Raw genomic sequence first — 24,236 nt, 5'->3', positions numbered from 1 at the left:
CTTTCTAGCACTCCCCTTCCACATCTTGGACCACAACCCAGTTCCATGGCTGAAACTAGCTGCATCTACAATATCAGGGATGACAACTGTGTGATCTCATGGAGCCCAGCTCCACATAGGGTCTGTAGTGGGGAGGAATCAAGAATCCTGTGCATGGCAGGGCAGGGAAGTACAGAAAGAAAGGCACTTTTACATTTTCCTCTCTCCCCACCTCATCCAGTTTCACTGGTCCCGTCTGACCTTTGATATCTGAATGAGTGTGGACACAAAGGAGGAGAGTTAGAAATTTTGGGGTCTTGAAGCACAGTGACACTTGGGAGGCAGGGGCAGGCAGGTGTCTGTGGATTTGAGGCTAACCTGATAGTGAGTTCCAGGCCAGCAAAAACTACATAGTTGTGATAGAAAAATTAATGATTAAGAGGTATATATAAATTAGGGCTTATGGCAAGAGGGGAAAACTAGAGAGACGATAACTCCCTAACTGCAGAGTACGGGACCAGAGCTCAGGACATAAAAGGAGAAAGCTGGAGCACACCACCAGCATGCTCCCTGCCTCATTATCTTGAAAACAAGGCCACTGAGCTCTCCAGCCTTGTAAAGAAACTCTGTACTCTGTAAAATCTCTGTAACCTTGGAAACATTGTGAGCTGAGACTAGCGGTCTCAAGCCTCCCTTTCCTTTTTTCCTTTTAAAAGCGCTTTGCAAGTGTAAGCAGGCGCCTTACTCTTCCGATAGAGTGAGGTCCCAGTTGGTTTGGTTCTTAGCAATAAAAAATCTTTTGCTTTTGCAGTTGGGAGTCACTTCCTTGGAGGTTAAGAAGATTCCCGGTAGGCACAACAATAGTGAAATCTTGTGTCAGAGAGTCAGAGAGAGATTTGGGGGTTAGTTTATGGATCCCAAGAAAAGGGTCAAGGAGCCATGAAGAATTTGTCAGGATCCCTCAGAGGTAATCAGGGCATGCTTGTCCAGTGACAGGCTGCATTCCATGCACACTGTCCCATGATTAGTAGACAGTGGAACAAGATTAGTGCAGGGATAGGGTCTGCAAGCCAGCCTACTCCACCCCACAAGTGTAAGCCAGGAGTCCTGTGGCAGAACTCACCCAGGGTAGACCCCTCTGATAGACCATGAATGGCAAAGGGACAGTGAAAAACAGCAAGCAAGGAGTTCTAGGGTGGTGGGAAGGCAATTGCTCTCAGACATGGTCCAATGAGAGTCACACCAGGCCAACAAACTTCTTCCATCATGAGCATCTATTTCATCTCAACCAGTAATCAATTTCACCCTGAGAATCAGGATGTGGGGGCTGAAGATGGGGAGGGCACACAGTATGGCCCCTACAGGGTTTTTGAAGCCCTCAGTGCGGAGGGCTCAGTTTCTTGTATGAGTGCAGTTACCTAAGAAAATAGGGGCTCTGCCCCATCGCATCACTGACCCATCAGCAACAACACTGGTAGGGATCTACACACACCATAACATGCCCTCTCCATCACATTCTCCTGCTCCCTTCCGACCAAAGCTCCCATGGCAGCCCTGGATAGACAAGAGCTCCTCTCTGTGGACCAGAAGTAACAGGAGCCAACCTCCAGGTTGAAGTGGCACAGGGTTCCAGCACTGCCGTGTGTTGGCTTGCAGACACTCTCCCCCACACACAATCTCCCCACTCCCTTCACCAGAATGCTGCAACTTGTGAGGATTCCCAAATGAGCACCAGAAGCTGGGTTTGCAAAATCTGGTGAGTGTAATGCACCTGAGTGGGGTAGTTGAGGAGGCTGGATAGGTTGGGGCAGCACCATTTGGTGTCCTCACCTATACTGTGCAGGACCCTCCATCTTCTGCTCAATAGGCCATGCTAGAGGCTCAGGGCCCAGGGATCCCCAGACAATGAGCTGGGGAGTGAACCTGAGCAGGTAGGAGACCTTCAGGGCTCTCTCAGCTGGCTATAGCCCTGGTCATGAAGGCTATAGCTAATATCTTCCCACAGGTCATCCAATCGGCTCTGCAGTCTGCTCAGGGCCTTGTTACTGTCTGAGTGTCCCAACTCGGGAGCCAAGGCGCTCTGGCCAGGCGGGGGTGGTGCTAGCTGCTGCTGGACTTCCTCTGTCTCCTGGTCAATGGCACGAGTGAATGCAGCGATCTGTTTGAAGGTGTCATGTCGAAAAACCTGAAGTTTCTGGCGGACCTCCTCAGAGAGAGTCTGGGGGTCCGGTGAGGCTCCATCCTCTGCCCCATCTACACTGGCACCGACGAAAGCACTGAGCTCCTCGCGCAGCTGGTCCAGGTTGCGCTGGATGCTGGTGTGTAGGTCCTTTGCCTTAAGTGTGAGTTTGTGAGACAGAGTCTGCACACAGCGACTGAGTCTCGCAGGGCTGGCAGCCGCATGAGGAGCCACACTGCGGTGCAGCTCCTGCACATGGTGCCCAATGCCAGTCACCAAGCGCTCTGCGTAAGGGTGGAAGAGTTTTTTGACCCGGTCTGTGTGATGCATCACTCGACTTTGCATTTCCTGCAGCAGGCTCAGTGCCTCGTCCATGCCCCCCAGCAGCTGGGCCTTGGTGTCCTCTCCCACCAGACGTAACTGCTCTTGCAGCTCCTGCACACTCAGGGCCACCTGCTCCATCAGCTCCACTGTGTAGGGCTTCAGCTGCTGCCTCAAGCCCTCCAAGTTCCAGCCTACCAGCTCGTGCTTTGCCGACATGTAGGGCTCCAGGCGAGCTCTCACCTCCTCCAGCTCATGCTGCAGCTGCTTCCTCATGCCTTCTGGATCCTGTGCCAGCTGGGGAGGCTCTTTCCCTGGACCACTCGAGGGGCTCAGCTTTTCTAGGAAATTGTTCATATTATAGAGGCCTTGCTCAAAGCTATTTTTCATGCTCCTGGAGAAGGAGAAAGATGGAGAACCAGGCCATTAGACTGCTAGGCCTGAACATCTCCCTTGCCCCAAAGCCATGGGGCAGCAATACTTTGTAGGAACCTGGACAGGAGAAGTGGCCGGAGAGCCAAGGTCTTTAGTCCTAATCCAGCCAACTACATTCTTACATTCAGACCACAAACATGGCATTGTATAAGTAATTCAGTTCAGCCCTATGACAGCATCCAATAAGGTGTCACATATGTCAAGATTCACACCATCCTGCCATTCGGTGGCCTGCTAATCTCAGAATCTTCAATGGAAAAGAGGGCAGGAAAGACTTGGGCAGAGGGTGACCAAGACAGCTTGGGGTGTGCTTGGTAGTGCAAGCATGGCTGACTCCCTCAGCTCCCATGTGAACCACAGAGCCAAGGAACTATCCCACAACAGGGCTGCCTAGTACCCTCACCATACCCTAGCCCAGGACACTCACTCCTGTCCCAGCTTCTGCTGCTGGCCCATCATGCCTTTATCCCGGCTGCTCTGGCTGAAGTAGTCCCAGAAGCCCTTTCGTGCCTCAGTGGTTGCAAACACTGCAGCAAAAGATGAGACAATTAAAAGGCTAGGCCCCTCAGTCCAACCTCCATCCCAACCCCACATTAAGTCAGATGGGAAACCCACCTGAGAGGAGGGCCAGGGCCCAAGTGATGACTGCAGCCATGCTTACCACGGTGTACTCTGAGAAGGAAGGTAGGTAGAGGCTCGATCAGGAGAAGAGGCAAAGGAAGGGCCTAGATCTAGGAACCTTGCTCTAATGGCTACCTGCCCCAAATTCTGATAACTCTTCCCTTGTGTGTAGACAACATCATGTTGAATTCTCCAGAGAACTTAACTAGGTACTTGGGGTATGGGAGTAGGAAGGGAGAGGTGTCTTCCTCGACAACAGGAGTGGGTTGCTCCTTACCTCAGTAACAAAGAAGGGAGCCTGGAATTCAGGCTGCACTACAGAGATTACCCACCCACCTCCATGCAATGTAGCTCCCTTGTGTGTCTGTCTTCCTGCCTCCAGTCCCATTTTGTGGCCAAGAAACTGGCATACCCAACATGCAGGAGGCAGGCACTGTGTTAGCCCATCGCCCATAACAGCAGCTCCTTCCTCCAATGGCAGCCACCACCACCCATACCACCCCCACCATGCCTCTGCCATACAGGCTCACCTGCTCAGTTCTGGGCACAGAGAGCAGACATTCTGCTTTATACTCCAGGGTCCTGGGACTCTGACAACTATTGCTCTGAGCAAACACCACGTGGAGGTTCAAAGGATGACCCCAGCTGGCTCCTAGCACTCACCTTTCCCCTTCCCCTGGTGCCGAGGGTTAATAAGCTCCCCAGCCTCAAGAGGCTATCCCAGCAGGGAAGTGGCTTCCTGGAGCCTTTACTAGCTGGGCAGAACTCATCCCCCAAATCCTGTGATCTTCAGACTACCCCCCCCACTTGCTTGTTGACTGGCCTGCTAATAGGCCCTACTTGTTTATCTACTGAGAGCCCATTCTTACTCAACTCCTCAGGGCACTCTGCCCTAGACAGCCAGCCAGAGGAAGAGCATCCAGAACTGGGGCGGGTCTTATCTGCTCCGCCATGTCCACTGTGGCAGCCTGAGAAGAGCCGGCATTTATAGGGCTACAGACCTCCTGTCTCTTTATCTGAGAAATAACCCTGGATCGAACTGGAGGAGTCTAAGGTGGGTAGACGAGCTGCAGCTGGGTCAGAGACCTCAGGCCTCAGGGGTTAGACAGAAGAAGGATTCTTCCCACAGGGAAGGCTAGGCTCCACCCTTCTGTGCTTCTGAGGAGGGGAAGCCTGGAAGCAGAATGTTCTCTTATGACAAGCTCTTCCCATAAGCTTGCACATACATTCCTGAGTGCTTCATCCTTACTGTTGAACACTGCAACCCTTCTATTAGTCTCCTTGTCTCCATTCCTACATTGTCACAGCCCTATTTGTTTCTCTCCTTGATTGCATTCAAAACCCCCTGCAGTCTCAGCTCCACTTCCCCTCAGCCTCCATTGTGACCCAGTTCAGCCCATGTCCCTTCTCTCCACACGGACCCTTGGCCATTCCCTGAGCTCCTTGCTTCTCAGGCATGGGGATACATGCCTCTAATCACAGAACTGGGGAGGCAGAGGCAAGAGGATTTCAAGTCTGAGGCCAGCCTGCAAGATGCTATCTCAAAAAACAAAACTAAAAAAAAAGAAAAGAAAAAGAAGCTGCAGAAGTCACCACAGCCGCAGCACTCCAGTCATTGAAGAAGGGGTGTACATCCGTTAATAGAGTACTTAACCAGCAGGCATGAGGACCAGAGATTGCTCTCCAGCACTGCCTAAAACAGCATAGTGGCCCGAGTGTGCAATCCTGAGACAGGACTCATTCCAGAGTCTGAGTGAAGCCCCTCAGCTGAGAAGCAGGAATACCTACACAATTCCCACTTGCTATGAAGGCTGCGGACACAGCTACTGTTCCTTTCACATATAGAGGCTTCATGTTAAAACAGATGTGACTATAGAGTCTTGAGCAGGGCCTTCTTGCTTCCCCCAGACCCTATCTGAAAACCTCAAGCAACACAGTTCACAATAAAGGCATCTTACCTTCCTATATACTCATGGGCTACACTTTTTAAATTCTTGGCTGTAATACTATCAGGTACCTCTCAGGATCTACCCAGTGATAAGACAGTAACTTTGAACCTCACCAAAGTCCTGTGCATGACTACTGTAACAACAATGAACTATGCCTCTCCCTTGAAGAGTCCAAACCCACACTTAAATTTGTCTTATTTTTTTTTCTGAACATTTCTCTTTCTCCTAATAGGCATGCTTTAGCCTATATTATAATGTTTTTTAAAAACTTCCAATCCAGTTCTACTTTACTGTATCAGCTAGTTTTGAAATTTTACTTTTAAGAGTTTTGTTTTTTGTTTTTAATATCTGCATATATGTGCTGGGGTAGGGTGGAGGGTGCCACGGGAGGCCGGAAGAGGGCATCAGATCTCCTGGAACTGGAGTTACAGGCAGTTCCCAGCTACCCAATGTGGGAGCTGAGACCCGGACCTAGGTCCTAGGTAAGAGCAGCAAATGCTGTCTCTCCAGCCCCCAAATGTTCCAACACTTCATCTCTGCACTAAAGACTTTCATGCTGGAAACACATGGAGTGGCTTCTGCCTTTCTGTCTGAACCTAGACAAACAGTAAGGGTAAATGCAAGACATAGCCATGCTTTCTTGTTGGCCAGCACCTCATGGCTTCAGTGTAGACGTGTTTAGGATGGTTGGAGGTATGTGTGTATTTGTTTTGTGATGTATTTTAGTGTTATAATGACTAAAAGTGATCAAATATTGCCAATTTCTTGTCATCCTATCCAACAAAGTATATTCATTTGTAATTTAGTATGTCTAATTTACTACAGTATTCTTAGTACAGGGATAAGTACATATCACAAAAGCAGGGTCACTAAAAATAAACATATTGAGGATGGGGACTACTTCAAACAGTGGGGAACTAAAATATTAGACCAAAGTAATGTAGAAAATAGGAAAGGGCAGATCAAAGATAAGGCATTCTCCACTTTTGCATTATCCAGAAAGGGGATAGGAGTATTGATCATCTCTCACTTTTTATGCCAGGCAACATCATCAAAGTTTTAAAGAAAATCCATTAAATGAGTAGAAAGAAAGAATAACTTTCAAACTGGGAGATGGGGAAAAGAGACTAAAGAGCATTGGGTTGACCTCTAGTAAAGGATGACCGATTGATTGTATGCACTCACCACAAGATGTTTCCTGAAAACCCAATAAAAAGTCATTAAAGTGCTCTTGTTAAAAATGCATAATTCCACGAGGAGGATAGAAAAGGAGACAAAAACATTTTGGAAACTATAAAACTTCTAGATAGTCAAACGGTAGTTACGGGGAACACCGGAAATGATGGGTTTTGCCAAGTTTTGCCTGTCCAAACTCCTTCCAAAGTTTAGAGACAGCAGGGACAGCAGGGATAGACTCTCCAGATGTGTAGTTGGCAACGGCACTAAAAATGCAACAACCAGCTCAAAAAATGTTGGAGAAACAGCTGTCTCCAACTAGGTCACTGTCCCTCCACTGGGGCAACAGAAAACTATCGCGGTTAAATAAGGATCAGGATAAACAAATAGGCCGAATAGATGTTTATTCAGGGAGAAATAACTTACAACCTAGACAGATGAACACCAGGAAATTCAACCAGATGATCTCCTGTCCAAGTCACTCCAGCAAGAGAGCTTTTTCAGGCTCTCTCTCCCCACCTCCTTCCACAGGTCACTTCCGCCCATGGCTCCACCCCCAAATGGGCGTGGTCAGCGCCACAGAAGGACTATCTCACTACAGAAAACTAGAGGCTTGTTTTCTGGATGTCTCACCTATAGAAGAGAATGTGTGACAAATGGCGGTGGCACACACCTTTAATCTCAGTACTCAGGAGGCAGGGACAGGCAGATCTCTGTGAGTTTGAGGCCAGCCTGGTCTACAAAAGAAGTATAACATTGGTTACACACAGCATTTAATTATCTCCCTAGCTATTGTTCTCAGATTGTTAAAAAACCAAGGAGAGGAATTCTGTAAACCCATGACACCATTATCACATAAGAGAATTCCCAATCTTATACTACAGTCAAATATCAGTCCTAGCCTTTCTCTGCTTCTCTCTGTCAGATTGTTTCTGAGACAAGGTTTCTGTATGTATCCCTAACCAGCCTGGAACTCACAGCCCTCCAGCCTAGTCTTCCCAGCTCAAGTTATGTGTAAAGTGTTTTAGGTAGGAATATTGTCATGGGGAGGTGGGGACTTCACATCACACCCCATGAGGCACATGGCATCTTCCCACTTTCCCATTTCTAGGGGAACAGAGAAGGGATTGAGAATGCAAGTGAGGCTTCCATGCAAGCACCTTTACAAGGAAGTTCTTCAGAGGGAGAGGGGCGGGGCAGGGTGTATGTCAGAATTTGTGAGTTTGTATGCCATGGTGCAGGTGCTAACAATTTACAGAAGTTGGTTCTCTCTTTCCATTATATGGGATCAAACTCAGGTCCTCAGGCTCAACAGCAAATGCCTTTGCCTGCTGAGCCACCTTGCCAGCCTGTCAATACCTTTCCATATCCCAAATTCACCATTTACCAATAATCTTAGGATACAAAAGGATGGTGACTCTACCTCTTATTAAAGACAAAAGTAGAGCTGAAGAGATGTCTCAATGGTGATTAAGAATACTGTCTGCTCTTCCAGAAGGGCCCAGGTTCAATTCCCAGCACCCACATTGCAACTCACACCTGTCTATAACTACAGTCCCCAGGCATCTGCTGCATATATGTGCAAGCAAAATACCCCTAGACCTAGAATAAAATAATTATATATATATTTAATTTGGGGAGTGAGACAGGGTCTCTCTAAATAGTCCTGGCTGTCCTGGAGCTCACTATGTAGACCCAGCTATCCTTGAACCACATATACACTCACACACACACACACCACATACACTATATACACACGCACACACACACACTATACACATATATGCACACAACCAAACACACATCACACACACACTCACACCGCACCACACCACACCGCACACACACCCTAAATGAATGAATAAAATTTAAAATGAAAACAAATCATGCCGGACAATCAGACTCATGAGAAAAATCTACCCTCATGGACTTCTGTCACTTTCTTCACTATGAGCAAAGCTGGCATGTGTTCTTATTTTAATGGTTACCTGACCTTTCTGTGATCGCTTTGCTCATATCTTGCCCTTATTTCCTACTGAAAATCTTGTCTTTTCTATTCACAACATGTATATAATGATGATCTGTCTCTTATTAGTGATTTTTATCAATCAGGGTTCTCTAGAGGAACAGAATGATAGAATGAATATATATGGGATTTTATACAGGCTGTGGTCCAACTAGTCTAACAATGGCTGTCTACCAACAGAAAGGCCAAGAATCCAGTAGCTGTTAAGTCCATGAGGCTGGGTATCTCAACAGGTCTTTGGTATACTCCAGAATCCTGAAGAAGTAGACTCTAATGCCGGCAAGGGCAAGTGGACAAAGAGCAAAAGCTCCCTTCTTCCATGTCCTTTATATAGGCTGCCACCAGAAGGTGTAGCTCGGATTAAAGGTGGGTTTCCCAACTTCAAATTATTTAGTTAATAAAACCCCTCACAAATGTGCCCAGCCACTTGGGTTTTAGTCAATTCCAGATGTAGTCAAACTGACAAATGAGAACAGCCACCACAGTGATATAAGTTGCAAATTTACCTTCTAGTTTTTCTCCTTTTTCTGTGTTTACCTATTTAGTCTGTGTATGTGTGTGTTCATGCTGTAGTGTGGACATTAGAGACAGTTTTGGAGAGTCAATTCTCTCCTTCCACCATGCAGGTCCTGAGGGCTGAACTTAGTTCATCAGGTTCTCCAGCAAGACCCTTTCCCACTGAGGCAACTCATTTTACTTTGATTATTATGTTTTTTTGTCTGTTATACAGAACATTGTCTATTTTTTTTTTTTGGTTTGGTTTAGTTTTTCAAGACTAAGTTTCTCTGTGTAACAATCCTGGTTGTCCTGGAACTCACTCTGTAGACCAGGATGGCCTCGAACTCACAGAGGTCCTTCTTCCTCTGTGGATGGTGGCATGTGCCACCACCAACAAGCAAGGATATTGTTTAAATTTTTTGCTGTCAACATTACCTTTCATCATTTTGAACTTGGGGTCAGAATTATAGCAAAACCCACTGTTTCCTGTCCATAAAATAATCTGACTGCTTTCCTCTATGGATACCAATTCGAAGGGTTCCATAATGGTTTCTTAAATGCATCAAGGCAAAGTCCAGAGTCCTGGCATAGCTGTTTTATCTTCCATCCTGGACTCGCACCCTGCTACCTCACTTAATTCCCTAAACTCCAGATTTATACAACTGTGTAGGGATTAGGTGTTAAGTATTAAATCTCATAGAAAAGCCAAATAAACCCCAGCAAAAGCCAATTTGGAATGGCATAGAAGGGGAAATTCACATTAAAAAATTATTCTGGCCAGGAGTGTGGCACATGCCTTTAATTCCCACATTCAGGAAGCAGAGGCAGATGGATCTCTATGACTTCCAGGCCAGCTGGTCTACACAGTGAGTTCTAGACCACTCAGGTTCTACACAGTGAGACTGTCTCCAAAACAACAACAAAAATGAATAGTTCAGGGGTTGAATGATGGCTTTATGGGTAAAGAGACATGGTGGGTAGAGGCATGAGGACTGGAGTTCAGATTCTCAGAACTCATGTAAAAGCTGGGAGAGCATACCTGTAATCCCAGCACCCAAGAGAAAAGGGATCCTGGGGACAAAATGGCTAGCTAGACTTAGTGAATCAGCAACCTCCAAATTCAGCAAGAGATCTGCTACAGCAAAGAATGTCTAGAGCTATCAAGTGAGATGTACCTGATGCCAATCTCTGGCTTGCACACACCTGCACATGCACACACACACACACACACACACACACACACATGCATGCACATACACGCACACACACACAGTCAACTCAAGTAAGCATGCACACGTCACACACTTTCCAAGTTATAGCCTACTGAGCTGTATTTATGGCAATACAAACACTGATTATGATATTTTTAAAAAAGAATTATGACTTAAATTAAGATACAAATAAAAGAAAAACAGAAAAAGTGTGTGAATGTGATATGAGTGTGAATGTGTGCATGGTGAATGTGTAAATGTGGGGTGTGTGCATGAATGTGGGTATAGAACTACCTGACTCCTTAAATGATGTGCATTTCTGCTAAAAACCATGATTTTAAAATACTTAAAAATGTTCCCAAAGAGGAATAGAAGTAAGATCATTGCTGTGACCCCTCCTGACCATGTGGCTCAGACACTTTTGCCTCTGATTTATGAGAACTTTGAATAGTTTGGAGAAGCAGGCCAGAAAAATCTTAGGGTGATGTAAGCAGAGCTCCTTGGGGGATCCTGAGGGGACCTGTTGGTAAGAACGCAGACTGTACAAACTCCTGGGGTTGCAGGTGGGAACTAGGATGCTTCTGGGGTTGGTCCAGAGGCCATTTGTGTCACATCCTGGTACCGAACTTGTCTAATTTGGTCCACACTATATGAAGATGAGTTTAAGGCGATGGCCCAATTAATCTGAAACAGGAAGTTTTGAGACAGCCCAGCATGCAGGCTTTTAGCTAGATCTATGCTGAGAATCTCAACAGAAGTTGAAAGAACGGGAAACTTGAATTCTGGCTAGATGAGGAGCTTATTTGAAAGTGGGGAGGATGAAGGTGTGATGCTGGACAGATCAGTGCCATTTAAAAAGCAAAACAAAACCAGGTACAGTGGTGCATGCCTTTAATCCCAACACCAGGGAGACAGATGCAGATAAATCTCTGTGAATTTGAGGTCAGTCTGGTCTACACAGTGAACTCCAGGACAACCAGGGCTACATAGTGAGACCCTGTCTCAAAAAAGGGAGAGGAGGAGGGAGAGAAATATGACCAGGATTGGTGACACATACCTTCAATCCCAGCTCATTCCCAGCACTCAGGAGGCAGAGATAGGTGGATCTCTGTCCTCAAAAAGAACATAGAGACGCCACAAGCACATCACTGGAGTTGGCTGGACCCTATCCCAGCTGTCTCATGTATATAAAGGCATAAGCTCTGTTGAAGGCCTTTTTTTTTTCTCTCTCAGAGATTCTGCAGGAACCTCTGTTCCCATAGGGTTGCCAAGGAATTATCCCCCCACCCCCACCCTGAGTCCCACATCCAGACATCCAGATACCTAGAGTCCATTGTTTTTTGAGACAGGGTTTCTCTGTGTAATAGGCCTGACTGTCCTGGAACTCAGGTTGTAGACTAGGCTGGCCTTGAACTGACAGAAGTCTGTCTTGTCTGTTGCACCTCCAAAGTGCTGGGAATAAAGGAGTGCACCACCACACCCTGCTCCAGTACACCTTTTTATTCCCTTTGGAACAGGGATATTTACCTCATACCATCATCTGGAAGTATGTAACTTGATTTTTGTTTTTTATTCTTATAGGTGCTCGTTGCTAGGTGTTTTCTATGAGCACAAGGAATGTCCTGTTCTTAGACTTTTGAGTAATGCCAGAAGTGGTGAGAATTTGGGGACTATAAGAAATATGCTTCTGGGTGGTGGTGGTGGTGGTGGTGGTGGTGCATGCCTTTAATCCCAGCACCTGGGAGGCAGAAGCAGGTGGATCTCTTGAGTTCAAGGCCAGCCTGATCTACAGAGTAAGTCCGGGACAGCCAAGTCTACACAGAGTAATCATGTTTTAATAACAAACAAGAAGTGGAGAATGAAAAGAAGAAGAAAGTAGTATGCTAAAAACATTTTGCATTATGAGATGAATGTGGCCCTTTGAGAGGTCAGGGGTGGATGTTGCAACTCAGATATGAAATGCTTTCCCCAAACTCATGTGTTGCATGCTTTGTTCCCAGTCAATGTACAGAGGTTCAAAGGTGGGGCTTCTGGGAAGTGCCTAGGTCCTAATCAATGGATCAATCCTTGGTGGGTTGTTATCTTTGGGATGTGAGATCACTGGGGTGTGCCTGTTAAGTGTGCATCTTGTCCTACATCCCCGTCTCTGTCTTTCTCCTTCTTGGCCACCCTGAGGTGAGCAGCTTTACCCCACATGCCCTTCCTTCATAATGCTCATTTGAGTCACAAGCACAGAGACATGAGGCCAGCTGACCATGCACCGAAATCTTTGGACACAGGATCCAAAATCAATCCTCCCTCCCCTAGACTGTTTCCTGGGTGTTTTGTCAGAGCAATGAAAAAGCAAATTGGCTGGGGAGATGACTCAGATGGACAAATGAGAAGACCCGAGTTTGGATGCCTGAAAGTGTTGTAAACCTGGATCATCAGCTCATGTATGTAATCGCAGCACTGCTACAATGAGATGGGAGGCAGAGACTGGAGAGTCCCTGGAAGTCCACAGGCCTGCTAGCCTGGAGTCCTCAGCAGCAAACAGCTAGACAAGGTGAGCAAGAATTCTTGGACTTCAACAGGTGCACATGTACACCCTCACTTACATGCTTAAACATGCACATATGTGCACAGACACACACACACACAAAGATTAAGCAACAACAACCAGAATAAAAGCTCACTAATGGGCTGTGAGTGTAACTCGGTTGTCGAGTGCTTGCCTAGCAGGCACAAGCCCTTGGGTTTGATTCCCAGCACAACATGAAGTGGGCAAGCTGGTGCATATCTGTAATCCTCAAACTCGGGAAGTGGAGGCAGGAGGATCAGGATTTCAAGGTCTGCCTCAGCTAGATAGTGAATTCAAGTCCAGTCTGGGATATATCACTGTACTTCAAAAATAACAAAAATTTAACTAACATAGGGACACAAATGCTATAAAAGAACAACATGCTGATGAATATAAGAAGCAAAGAAATGCCACAACCAATAGAAAATGCAGAGTGATTTGGCAAAAGTCAGCCATGAACCGCAGCCAGATTACATAGCTTGAGAGCCTCCCCCCCCCCCCCCCGAGCTGTACTGCAAGGTTAGAATGCTTCAGTTCCTCAGATAGTTGGCCTTAGTTATTTCATTTCTCCATGTCTGTTTCCTTGGTTGTAAACCGAAGGCAATACTAGTGCCTAACTCTAGGATCTGTGAGAAATAATACTTTTTAAAAAGATTTGTTTTATTTTAAAAATATATATGTATGCATTTTTACTATTTATCTCATGTGGGCCTGGCTATCCTGGAACTCACTCTGTAGACCAGGCTGACCTTGAACTGAAATCCGCCTGCCTCTGCCTCTCAAGTTCTGGGATTAAAGGTGTGTGCCACCACTACCCAGCAATGAGTACCCATTCTCATTCTTTTTTTTTTTCTTTTTTCTTTTTAATTTTATGTGCATTGGTGTTTTGCCATGGGTTTTGGGTCCCCTGGAACTGAAGTCAAAGACAGTTATGAGCTGCCACATAGGTGCTGGGAATTGAACCCAGGTCCGCTGGAAGAGCAGTCAGTGCTCTGAACCTCTGAGCCATCTCTTCAGTCCACTGAGTGCTGGGATTAAAGATATGCACACCCATGCCTGGCAAGATATATTCACTCTTATTTTATGTGAATGAGTGTTTTTGCCTGCATGTATGTAAGTGCACTGTACATGTATCTGGATCCTGTAGAGGCCAGAAGAGAGTACTGGACCACCTGAACTGCAATTAAGGATGGTTGTAAACCACCATCTGGGTGCTGGAAACTGAACCTGGGCCCTCTGCAAGAGTGCCAATGCACTGGCTGCTGAGCCAGCTCTCCAGCTCCTGTGCTATTATTTTGAATTGTGTCTATGTATGTGTGGTTATACGGTGAGTACAGATGCCCTCAGAGAGCAAAAGAGGGCATCAGATCGCCTGGAGCTGGAGTTACTGGCAGTTACTGTGAGCTGCTCTGCTGGGACCTAAACTTGCCTCTCTGCAAGTGCAGTATATGTACTTACCATGAGCTACCGCTCTAGCCCAGGAAGGCAATGCTTTACTATAGCTTTCTAGAAGGCAGTCGTCAAACTCCACATAATACACACACACACACACACACACACACACACAGAGAGAGAGAGAGAGAGAGAGAGAAAGAGAGAGAGAGAATTTAAATAAATAAATAAAATCTAAAAAAATTTTCAATGTTGTCCATCCAAAGATGGATATGTAAACTACTTCCTAAATTGAGCAGTACACTGCTGGTAGGGATAAACAAACTTAATACATATGTATCAACATGGATTCATTCCCACAACAATGGAAGATGGAGACCAGCAAGCTGTTGAAGGGTATGGTGTGCACAAGGGTATTTCAGCTGCCTGATTAAACATGTGAGACAATGTTGCATGTCACTGAGGCTACATACAAACATACAAAAGAATGAGCCCTGGGTGGAAAAGAGGCCATTGTAGGTCAGTAAGAGAAAAGATTGGGGACAGATAAGGAGTTAGGGGAGGAATAGACTCTGACTAGAGCAGTGGTTCTCAGCCTTTTTAATGATGAGACCCTTTAATACAGTTCCTCTTGTTGTGGTGACCCCAACCATAAGATTATTTTCATTGCTAACTTCATAACTGTTGTAATTTTGCCACTGTTATGAATCATAACTTAAATGTCTGTATTTTCCCGATGGTCTTAGACGACTCCCATGAAAGGGTCATTCAATCCCTAAAGGGGTTGCACCCCACAGATTGAGAACTGCTGCTCTGCCATGTCTTAGATTAAAATAAGACACAGCCACGAGTCAATGTGCCAGGGAGAAGACAGCCAGGAGAGTGGTGATTAGTAGTGGGAAGATGCTTGGGTCTTCCAGCCCTCCTGAGTCTGGCCTGGAAAGGGTCGGGGAAAACTAATAGATGGCCTCTGTTACAGAGTACCTGCCCTGTGCAGTATAAACGTTGTATCTGTAGCACTGGAATCAACACTCAGACAGATGTTTCTCTTTATAGAGAAACTAGGGTTCAAAGAGATGTCACAAGGTCCTGCCCGGGGCCAATTCCAGGCCTATGGCCTCTAATGTCCAGTTCAGCTTACTCTGTCTTGTGCTCAGAAGCCAATCAAGGACCCAGTTCCTACCCAAAGCAGAAGCTAAAGCATCTACACTCCCCAGTGGGAGAAGTTAGTTCTCAGGAGAAAGCCCCTCCCCTTGTCCAGTGATGTTTATGATTCAGGGGAGAGGGCTGTTGGGGACACACGGTGACTGAAGTGAATACAGGAAAAGAGCCCAGGGCCAGCTAAGGGATAACCAGCCAAGTCAAGGTGCAGCTCCCTCATCGCCTCTGGGAGTGGGGCTGCCCTTTTGTCCCACACGCTCGGCTCGGTGTTCCTCCTCTCCTGATCCCTTTGTAGTCAGAACCAGACCTGACCTAACTACAGCTAGGACACCAAGTCCTCAGGCCTCAGGCGTGCCTCTATGAACTGTCTACCCTCTGAGACCATGGTCCACAGGGGCTGTGAAGTGCCCTCAGCCTGATATGTTTGTCGGTGACCCCTGTTGGTGGTGCAATGCTGGGTGGGGCCAGTGACGCAGACTGATACCACAGCTGTACTCAGCATAGTGAGTAAACACGGTGCCGAGGCGCCAAACGAGATAAACGGCATTTATTTGTTCAGCTTCTGTTTAGAGAGGACCCCTCTGCATCATCAGAGACCTGAGGCTTCGGAAATGAATGCTGAGATGGACGACGGTGGCGGGGAGGAGGGGAGCCTGAGGCTGGGGAGGATGATGGGACAGCAGAGGATCGATCCTGAGCTGGTGAAAATCACAGGGGCAGTAAGAGGTGTCAAAGGTGCAGGAGTGGCCTTCACACTGGCTCCAGGTTTCCTGGAGTCCTGGGAAGAGGACAGTTCAGCCAATTACGAAATTATCATCATGAGAAAGGAGACATACCAGATTCACAGAACAGGGCTTCACCAAATAGTGTCAAAGAAATAGCTCAAAGGGTGTTTATTTGTTTTTTATTTATTTGGAAAAGATTTCAACATGTATCCCTCGTTGACCTGAAACTTGCTCTGTAGATCAGACTGGCTCCAAACTCAGAGATCCAAGTGCTGCGATTAAAGTCATGTGCCTGGCTCATTATTGTTTAATTATTTTATTTTTTCGAGATGTATTCATTTTATGTGCATTGCTGTTTTGCCTGCGTGTATATCTGTGTGAGGGTGTTGGATCCCTTGGAACTGGAGTCACAGACAGTTGTGAGCTGCCATGTGGTTGCTGGAAATTGAACCTGGGTCCTCTGCAACAGCAGCTGGTGCTCTTCACTGCTGAGTCATCTCTCCAGCCCCCTCATTATTATTTATTTTTAAGACAAAGGTTTCACAATGTTGCCCAGGTTGGGCTCAAACTCTTGGGTTCAAGGGACCCTCCCACCTCAGCCTCTAGAAGAACTGTGCTTACAGGCACCGCCCCTGGTTTCCCACAGGCCTCTCTCTGTAGAGAGGGTCTTCAGAGTCATACAGCTTGGACTGTAGCTCATTTGGTAGAGTGTTTGCCTGGCAGACAAGAAGCCCTGGGTGCAATACAAATCACTGTCATAAAAGGTCAGTGGCTGGGGGCATAGAGCCAGTGTTCAGGATGTTCAAGATTGGGTTCAGTTCCCAGTACAGCCCACAGCAAAAATAAACAACAAACCCAAACAAATAACAGCAACGTGTGACAGCCCCATGGAAGAGCTCCAGGTGGCCTGACACAATCCACAGGTAGAAATAAACAGGCCTTTTGAGTGTAAGATCTTATCTACCAAAACATTAAAATGCACAAACATTAACTAAAATGAACTGAAAGCTTGATATTTGGGACTGCCCTCCCATCCCTTTGAGACCGTGTTTCTGCACAACCCTAACTAGCTATGTAGACCAGGCTACACTACAACTTGTAGTGAGCCCTCTGCCGCGTCCCAAGTTCATCCCAGCAAAGAGAGCAATACACAAAATGTGAAGATACACACAAGCAAATAGACAGTCACTTTAATTATTCCATCAACACATACATTCCACCACATTACTTATCTAAGCATATGTTAACATATATGCTTTATTGTATTTTGTGTGTGTAGTGTATATGTATACGTACAGATGCAGATGAAGGCCAGAGATTGACATCAGGTGTCTAAATTGCTCTCCATCTTATTTCTTGAAGTATTGTCTCTCACTGAATCTGCAGCTCACTTATTTGATTGAGGTAGGCTTCCTGGACAATGAGCCTCGGAATCCAAAGCTGGGGTCACAAAAGTGTGCAGCCACTCCTGGCTTTTCAAGTGGCTTTTGGAAATCCAAGTACAGGTACTTGTGCCTGTGGGGCAGGCACTTTGCCTACTAAGAGATCTCCCCATCCCATATGGCTATTTGTTATTTTCCTCCAGCCTGTATGGCAAGCATTTTACTAGCTCTCTCCTATGCCTCTTTCTGTGGATCTGCCAGGAGGCTGCAAACAAGAGCAATCATCTTCTAAGTCTGGACTGAGGCTGGGGGCATGGCAGTGTGGTCTGTTTCCAAGGCAGGTCGGGCCACTGCTAGCTGCGGGATATCCATTAGTCCCTACAGAGAACTCTCCATATGACTGCTAGAGTCTCCTCAGACATGGTGGCTATCTTCCTGAGAGTGGTGGTTCCAGAGAAGATGATCAGGGAGCTAGCTGCCAATGCCCTGTACACCCACTCCCACTTTGGGAACATACATTCATTCTGTCTTCCACAACAGGGCAGCCTGCTGCAGTAGGAGAAAGACTGCAGAAGGTGTGAATACCAGCAGGGAGGATTGCATGGACCACCCATGGTTGGAGGAAATTAATCAGTATAATCCCCTTGAGACAACTGGGTGTTAGATGAATGTGTGACCACAAGACTCAGAAAGAAAGAGATGTGTTAATTGCTGGGCAGTCGTGGCACACACCTTTAATTCCAGCACTCTGGAAGCAGAAGCAGGTGGATCTTTGTGAGTTCAAGGCAAGTCTGGTCTACAGAGTGAGTCCCAGGACAGCCAGAACTACACGGAAAAACCCTGTCTCAAAAAAAAAAAAAAAAAAAAAAAAAAAAAAAATTAACTTCAGCCATTGCTTGAACAAATGTACAAATGTTTATACAGCACCTACAAATGGGGATCTGCAGATCAGGGACACCAGGTAGGGTCCTCCAGTCCTACATTGGTATTGTGGTACTTAGTTCCAGGTCTTTAATCCCCAGAGCACTAACCCACCACCCTAGAACCTCCTCCCTCCTGTGTCCTGTAAATTCTGGGGTCTCTAATGTGCTCCTCTATTATCAGCAGCTCATCATCCTTAACAAGACAGCCAGGACCCCATTCCATTCGTTCCCAGACATAGACATCATCGGTGAACCTCAGGCATGTTTCTCTCTCTGCAGAGCAGGCTTGAAATTCTCCTCTGAGGACAGTGGATATCCCATGCCGATAGCAGATGGACAGGACATCCCCAGACAGGAGATGATTTTGACCCTGCAGGGACAATTTCTGAAATGCAGCAAGATCTTTGTGGGTGCAGGAGAACAGCCCTCAGCCCCCTCCCTGTGCCCTGATCAGGACACTGGAGGCTCCAGGGGTAATGACCCCTTTGTTTTTCTCAGAAGCCTTTCAGCTCAGGAGTTGTATGGAAGTGTGACCAGCCAGTTGGGCTGGTGAAGCACACAGAGGGCTCCCAGTGCCCATGGTCCAGCTTCAGTAGGTTGGGGACAGGGAGATCCCTGGGGCTTACTGTCTTTCAGTGTAGCCATGAAAATGGGGACCCAGGTCAGGAAATGACCCTCCCTCAATAGAAGTGGCAAATGATAGAGGACAGCAAGGCTCCCTTCTGGCCTCCATGTACATGCACAGGTATGTGTAACTGCACACAGTGTACACATAAACACACACACACACCACCTTTTAAAAACATTAAGCATAGAATCACCACATAATCCACCAATTTCTCCTCTTCTCCTCCTGTACACACAGCCAAAAGCACAAGGAGCAGGGACTGGAATGAATGTGTGTGCACCTGAGTCATTCGCAGTGTTCACAATGACTTAGTGGGAAGGAGTTTTCTGTTCGAAGTGTGTTGAAACAATTCCTTCCCTGGGGAAAACATGTATAGCTACCCCTCCTTCTAAGTTCTAATGACAAACCAAGGAACGATTCCAAAGTTCACTGTGGAACTGAAAAGTTTCCTGGGCTTACTTACATAGCAATGGGGAGGGGTTATCAGCAGGAACATAGGTGAGCAAAAAACAGCTGTATTGAAAGGTCTTCACCCAGCAGGGATAATGATGTCCCCATGCCTATGTATGTAAACAGAACCTCCTACATTTTATTTTTTAAGGACAGGGTTTTTCTATATAATAGTCCTGGCTGTCTTGGAACTTACTCTGTTGACCAGGCTGGCCTCGAACTCAGAGATCTGCCAGCCTCCTCTGCCTCTCGAGTGCTGGGATTAAAAGCGTGTACCACCACTGATGGGAAGACCCTCGCACTCTTGTCTTTCCCCATCTATATCCTCTAGCCACCTCTCCCAAGACCATAGGCAATTAGGGCAGAATTACAAGTAACTGGGTGGGAGAGGTGACTGAATACTCAGGTCAGGGTTCCATGACCCTCCTTGGCCCCCTCCTTCTACAAGGCAAAATAAATAGTCCACAAGACCAGCTGTGCTCATCTTTTGTCAAGAGACTCTGCCAAATTCCTGAAGATGGTGGAGGTTGTCTTGGAAAATAGTTCTGTATCACAGGGCCACAATAGCTAGGGCTATGTAGAAAGACCCTGTCTCAAAAAACAAAAACAAAACAAAAAGTAGTACAAAAATTTACTTTTAGATCCCAAAGCTTGGGCTGGAGAGATGTCTCAATGGTTACCAGCACTTTCTGTTTTGCAGAGGACCTGGATTTGCTTCCAGCATTACATGGTGACTCACAACTGTCTGTAACTTTAATTTGAGGAAATCTGGTGCCCTCTTCTGGTCTCTGAAGGTACCAGGTATGCATGTGGTGCACCTACATACATGCAGGCAAAAGACTGCACAAAAAATAAAAATAAATCTTTTTTTGTTTGTTGTTTTGAAATAGGATTTGCCTGTGTAACAGTCTTGGCTGCACTGGAACTCACTCTGAAGATCAGGCTGGCCTCAAACTCACAGAGATTTGCCTGCCTCTGCCTCCCAAGTGCTGAGATTAAGGAGTGTGCCACCACCACCTAGAAGAAAATAAATCTTTTTTTTTTAAATTCCAATGTCCTAGAAATTTAGAAAATAAAAATGGAAACACCCCCCACCCCATCCTTACAGGAGTCCTGGGACTGGCTGCTTTGGTTTCTGGAGCCCTTTCTCCTATAGAAGCCTGATCCTGGATGTGGGACATGACAAGGCAGAATCCAAGTCTGCCCCTTGTGCAAGAGCATCCCTGCTCATCTGTGAGGACTCTGCCACCACAGAGTTATGTTGTGGCTAATTTCAACATAATTTTATCTTAACATCTTTGGGATATATTTTTATAAATAGAGACTTAATTTGATCCAGGTGGTGGTAGCACATGCCTTTCACCCCAGCACTTGGGAGGCAGACAAAAGCAGATCTCTATGAGTTTGTGGTTAGCCTGGTTTATAGAGTGAGTTCCAGGACAGCCTCCAAGGTTACACATAGAAACCCTGTCTTGAAAAACAAGCGAACAAAAAAAAAAAAAAAGAAAGAAAGAAAGAAAGAAAAAGAAAAAAAGAAAGAAAGAAAGAAAGAAAGAAAAAAGAAAAAAAGAAAGAAAGAAAGAAAGAAAGAAAGAAAAAAGAAAAGCAACTTAATTTGAGTATGGTGTGTTATGAGTGGTTTTTCCCTGTGGGTCTGGTCCCAGAGCCACACCAGCCCCAAATAACACATTGAAACATTGTATTTGATATAAAGCTGTTGGCCAGTTACTAGTTTCTTATTGGCTAGCTCTGTCTTAAATATTAACCCATTTCTATTAATCTAAGTACTTTCACGTGGTCTTATCTTACCGGAGAGAGGGCCCGGGATTCTTATCTCTCAGTCCACCATCTTGAATCTCTTCTCTACTACTTCCAGAATCCTTCTTGTCTCCTAGTCCCGCCTATCTTGCTTTCCTATTAACCAATACGAGAAACATATTTACAGAATGACATCTCCCATCAATGGTGATATATTCTTGTAATCCCAGCCTTTAGGGCTGACACAAGAGGGTCAGGAATTCAAGGCTAACCTGGACTATATAGCCAAACTGTTACACTATTTCAAAATATAATAACAGAGCTGGAAATATGGCTCAGTTGGTTGAGTGATTGCCTGGCACACACAGGGCTCTGAGTTCAGTGTCCAGCACTGGATGGTTAGAATCTGTAATCCCAGAACTTGGAAGGTATGGGCATGCAGATCAGAAGTCAGTCATCCTCAGTTATATGGTAAGTTCAAGGCCAGCCTGTGCTACACAAGACTCTAATCTCTGATCCTCTCTCTCTCTCTCTCTCTCTCTCTCTCTCTCTCTCTCTCTCTGTCTGTCTTTCTCTTTCTCACACGCACACACACAGTTAATAAATAAAAAACAAAGTTTCTCAGACCAATATCAAGATTTCTCCCACTCCTAAACTCAGTACTTCACAAAAAACTTAGAGCATGTCAGAGCATGCCTAAACAGGACAAATGGGACCAATCACCCAAGCTCATACAGATGTCACTTTCCATTTGTCCAGTGTCGTGGTTGCTAGAGATGACCTGGGGCTAGCTGGGCTATAGGAGGCTAAGTCCACTCACTGTCTTAGAGCAAAGGGAATGTCTCTTTCCTTGAGGGACATGCCAATCTACTGAGGACTAAGTGTCCTGCAGACAGGCCAGCATGACTGTTACAGGCAGGGAAGAGGCTGTGGCTTCCAAAGGCACATGGGACTTCCCGAAAGAACAATGGGTGGATGTGTGGGGCAAGACTCTTAGTTGCTAGCCATGGACTTGTGAGGGAAGATTTGAGCCAAAGCTGAATTGATCTAGCTAGTTTTTTGTTTTTGTAAGTTTCTGTAAAACTTGGACAAAAGACAATGGGGAAAGTAGGAGAAAAATATAGCCACTGCCACCATAAAACAGACCAGTGGAGAGAGCTATACTATTTCCCCTCCCCTCTCCTCTCTCCATCTCTCCCTCCCTCTCTCCCTTCCTCCCTTCTTTCCTTCCTTCCATACAGAGTCCCACTATGAAGCCCAGTATAGCCCCAAACTCATAATCCCCTGCCTCAGACTCCTAATACTAAGATTACAGGCCTGCACCTGGGCTGGAAGAGGCTGCTGTTGTGGCATGTACACTAGTAGTCACAGGTGTCCTCTCTCAAAACTATCAAAGGGCTGTTGAGAAGGCTCAGCAAGCAAAGGTGCTTGCTGTCAAGTACCTGAGTTCAATCCCAGGTGAGAGGAAGAACCCACACCTGAAAGTTGTCCTCAGACCTCTACATACCATGGCAAGAGTGCACAAATACATATCCATGTGCATATACTCACATATGCATGTGTCCATGTACACACACACACAATAAATAAATAAATAAATAAACAAATGTATAAATAAGAAAGTTAATAAAACTAACCAGAGAGTCAAGGGTGTTGGTGCACATTTGCAATTCTAGCATTTGGCACATGGAGCCTGGAGGAGCAGAAATTCAAGGTCATGTTTGACTACATATCACATATGCAACCAGCCTGGGATACATGAGACTCTATTTCAAAAAAACAGAAACAAAAAGCTTCCTTGAAGGGAATTCTACTGTCACAGCAAGGTACCTTCAGAAGTTGGGCAGCTGTTGTAGGAAGCCCATTTGGACTGCTCTAACGAAACACCATAGATAAGAAGGTGCATTAAGTTTCACAATAATAATAAGCAAATAAACCCAGTTTTCAATTTTTTTTCTTAAACCCACACATTTATCTCCCATAGTCCTAGAGATTGGGTACTCCAAAATGCAGGTTCCTGCAATCAGGTGTCTGGTGAAGGCCACTTCCTGACTCATAGATGGCGCTGTCTAGCTAAGTCTGACATTTGAAGCAAGAAGAACTCTCCATGGGCCCCCAGTCATAAGAATTCCAGTCCTAGTTTGTTGTTGTTTTTCGTTATTTGCTTTTTTTGAGACAGTTTGTCTAGCCCTGGAACTCAACTCTGTACACCAGACTGGCCTTGAACTCATAGAGATCCATCTTCCTCTGCTGGGATTACAGGCATGTGCCACCACTGCCCAGTTCTCGAATTGTTTTTTCTAAATTAATGTAGATTATGTTTTGTTGCAAGTTTCTAAAAAAGCAGGGAGTAAAAAATCTAATAATCTAATCTAACTACCCCAAATTCTATTTACATTTTTCAGGCTTCTAAAGCACTTGCAAATAACTGAGACTCATTAGAGTTTCTATGGGTCAAATCAAAGCATAAAGGTATAGAGAAGACATTCATACACATTCAAGCCACACACACTCCGTATAGATCACCAGTGACAAGTTTGAGAGAGATTCACAGCACTCATGCAAGCACATGGGCACATATGTGTGTGTGCACACACAACTAAATGTGGTTTAAAAATTAGAAGATGAGAATGTAAAATTTAGGCCTAAATTGGCTCTTGGTGATGATTGTTTTCTATTCTAGCATTCTCAGAAGAATCCAACCCCTCCTGAAACTGTAGGTCTGTTGAAGTCACATGCTTCCCCCTTCTCTGGCCTTATTTATGATGGCACTATTTTCTCAAATGTGCTTGTGTATCTCTTTGCACGGTTAGTGATATCCGGGCCCTTGGTCACCTGGGAAGCCACAGGTAGTCTTCCTTA

At 45.8% G+C, this 24,236-nt stretch overlaps 2 protein-coding genes across 2 annotated transcripts in view; one reads left to right on the top strand and one right to left on the bottom strand.

Annotated features, from left to right (window-relative positions):
• Tagln (transgelin) overlaps positions 1-24,236 on the top strand; it is a 911,813-nt gene that overhangs the window by 573,886 nt on the left and 313,691 nt on the right. The gene's annotated exons all lie outside the window — the stretch shown is intronic.
• Apoa5 (apolipoprotein A5) lies at positions 1,723-3,593 on the bottom strand. The gene is made up of 3 exons (XM_051197331.1): positions 3,530-3,593; positions 3,342-3,441; positions 1,723-2,873 (listed from the first exon to the last, which is right to left on the bottom strand). The coding sequence occupies exons 1-3, from the start codon at positions 3,567-3,569 to the stop codon at positions 1,922-1,924; spliced, it is 1,092 nt and encodes a 363-aa protein (XP_051053288.1). The 5' UTR covers positions 3,570-3,593; the 3' UTR covers positions 1,723-1,921.

Source organism: Phodopus roborovskii, unplaced genomic scaffold, assembly GCF_943737965.1.
Source record: "Phodopus roborovskii unplaced genomic scaffold, PHOROB, whole genome shotgun sequence".
NCBI lineage: Eukaryota > Metazoa > Chordata > Mammalia > Rodentia > Cricetidae > Phodopus > Phodopus roborovskii.
The sequence above is the reverse complement of the archived record's forward strand: the minus strand, read 5'-3'. Positions and strand labels throughout refer to the sequence as shown.

Bases quoted from the DNA above. Each gene is read 5' to 3' on its own strand.
- Apoa5 (XM_051197331.1), bottom strand. From the start codon at position 3,569: ATGGCTGCAGTCATCACTTGGGCCCTGGCCCTCCTCTCAG. The intron at 3,442-3,529 runs GTGGGTTTCCCA...CTTTTGCTGCAG, and splicing joins GGCCCTGGCCCTCCTCTCAG to TGTTTGCAACCACTGAGGCA. The intron at 2,874-3,341 runs GTGAGTGTCCTG...CTCCTTCTCCAG, and splicing joins CAGCAGAAGCTGGGACAGGA to GAGCATGAAAAATAGCTTTG.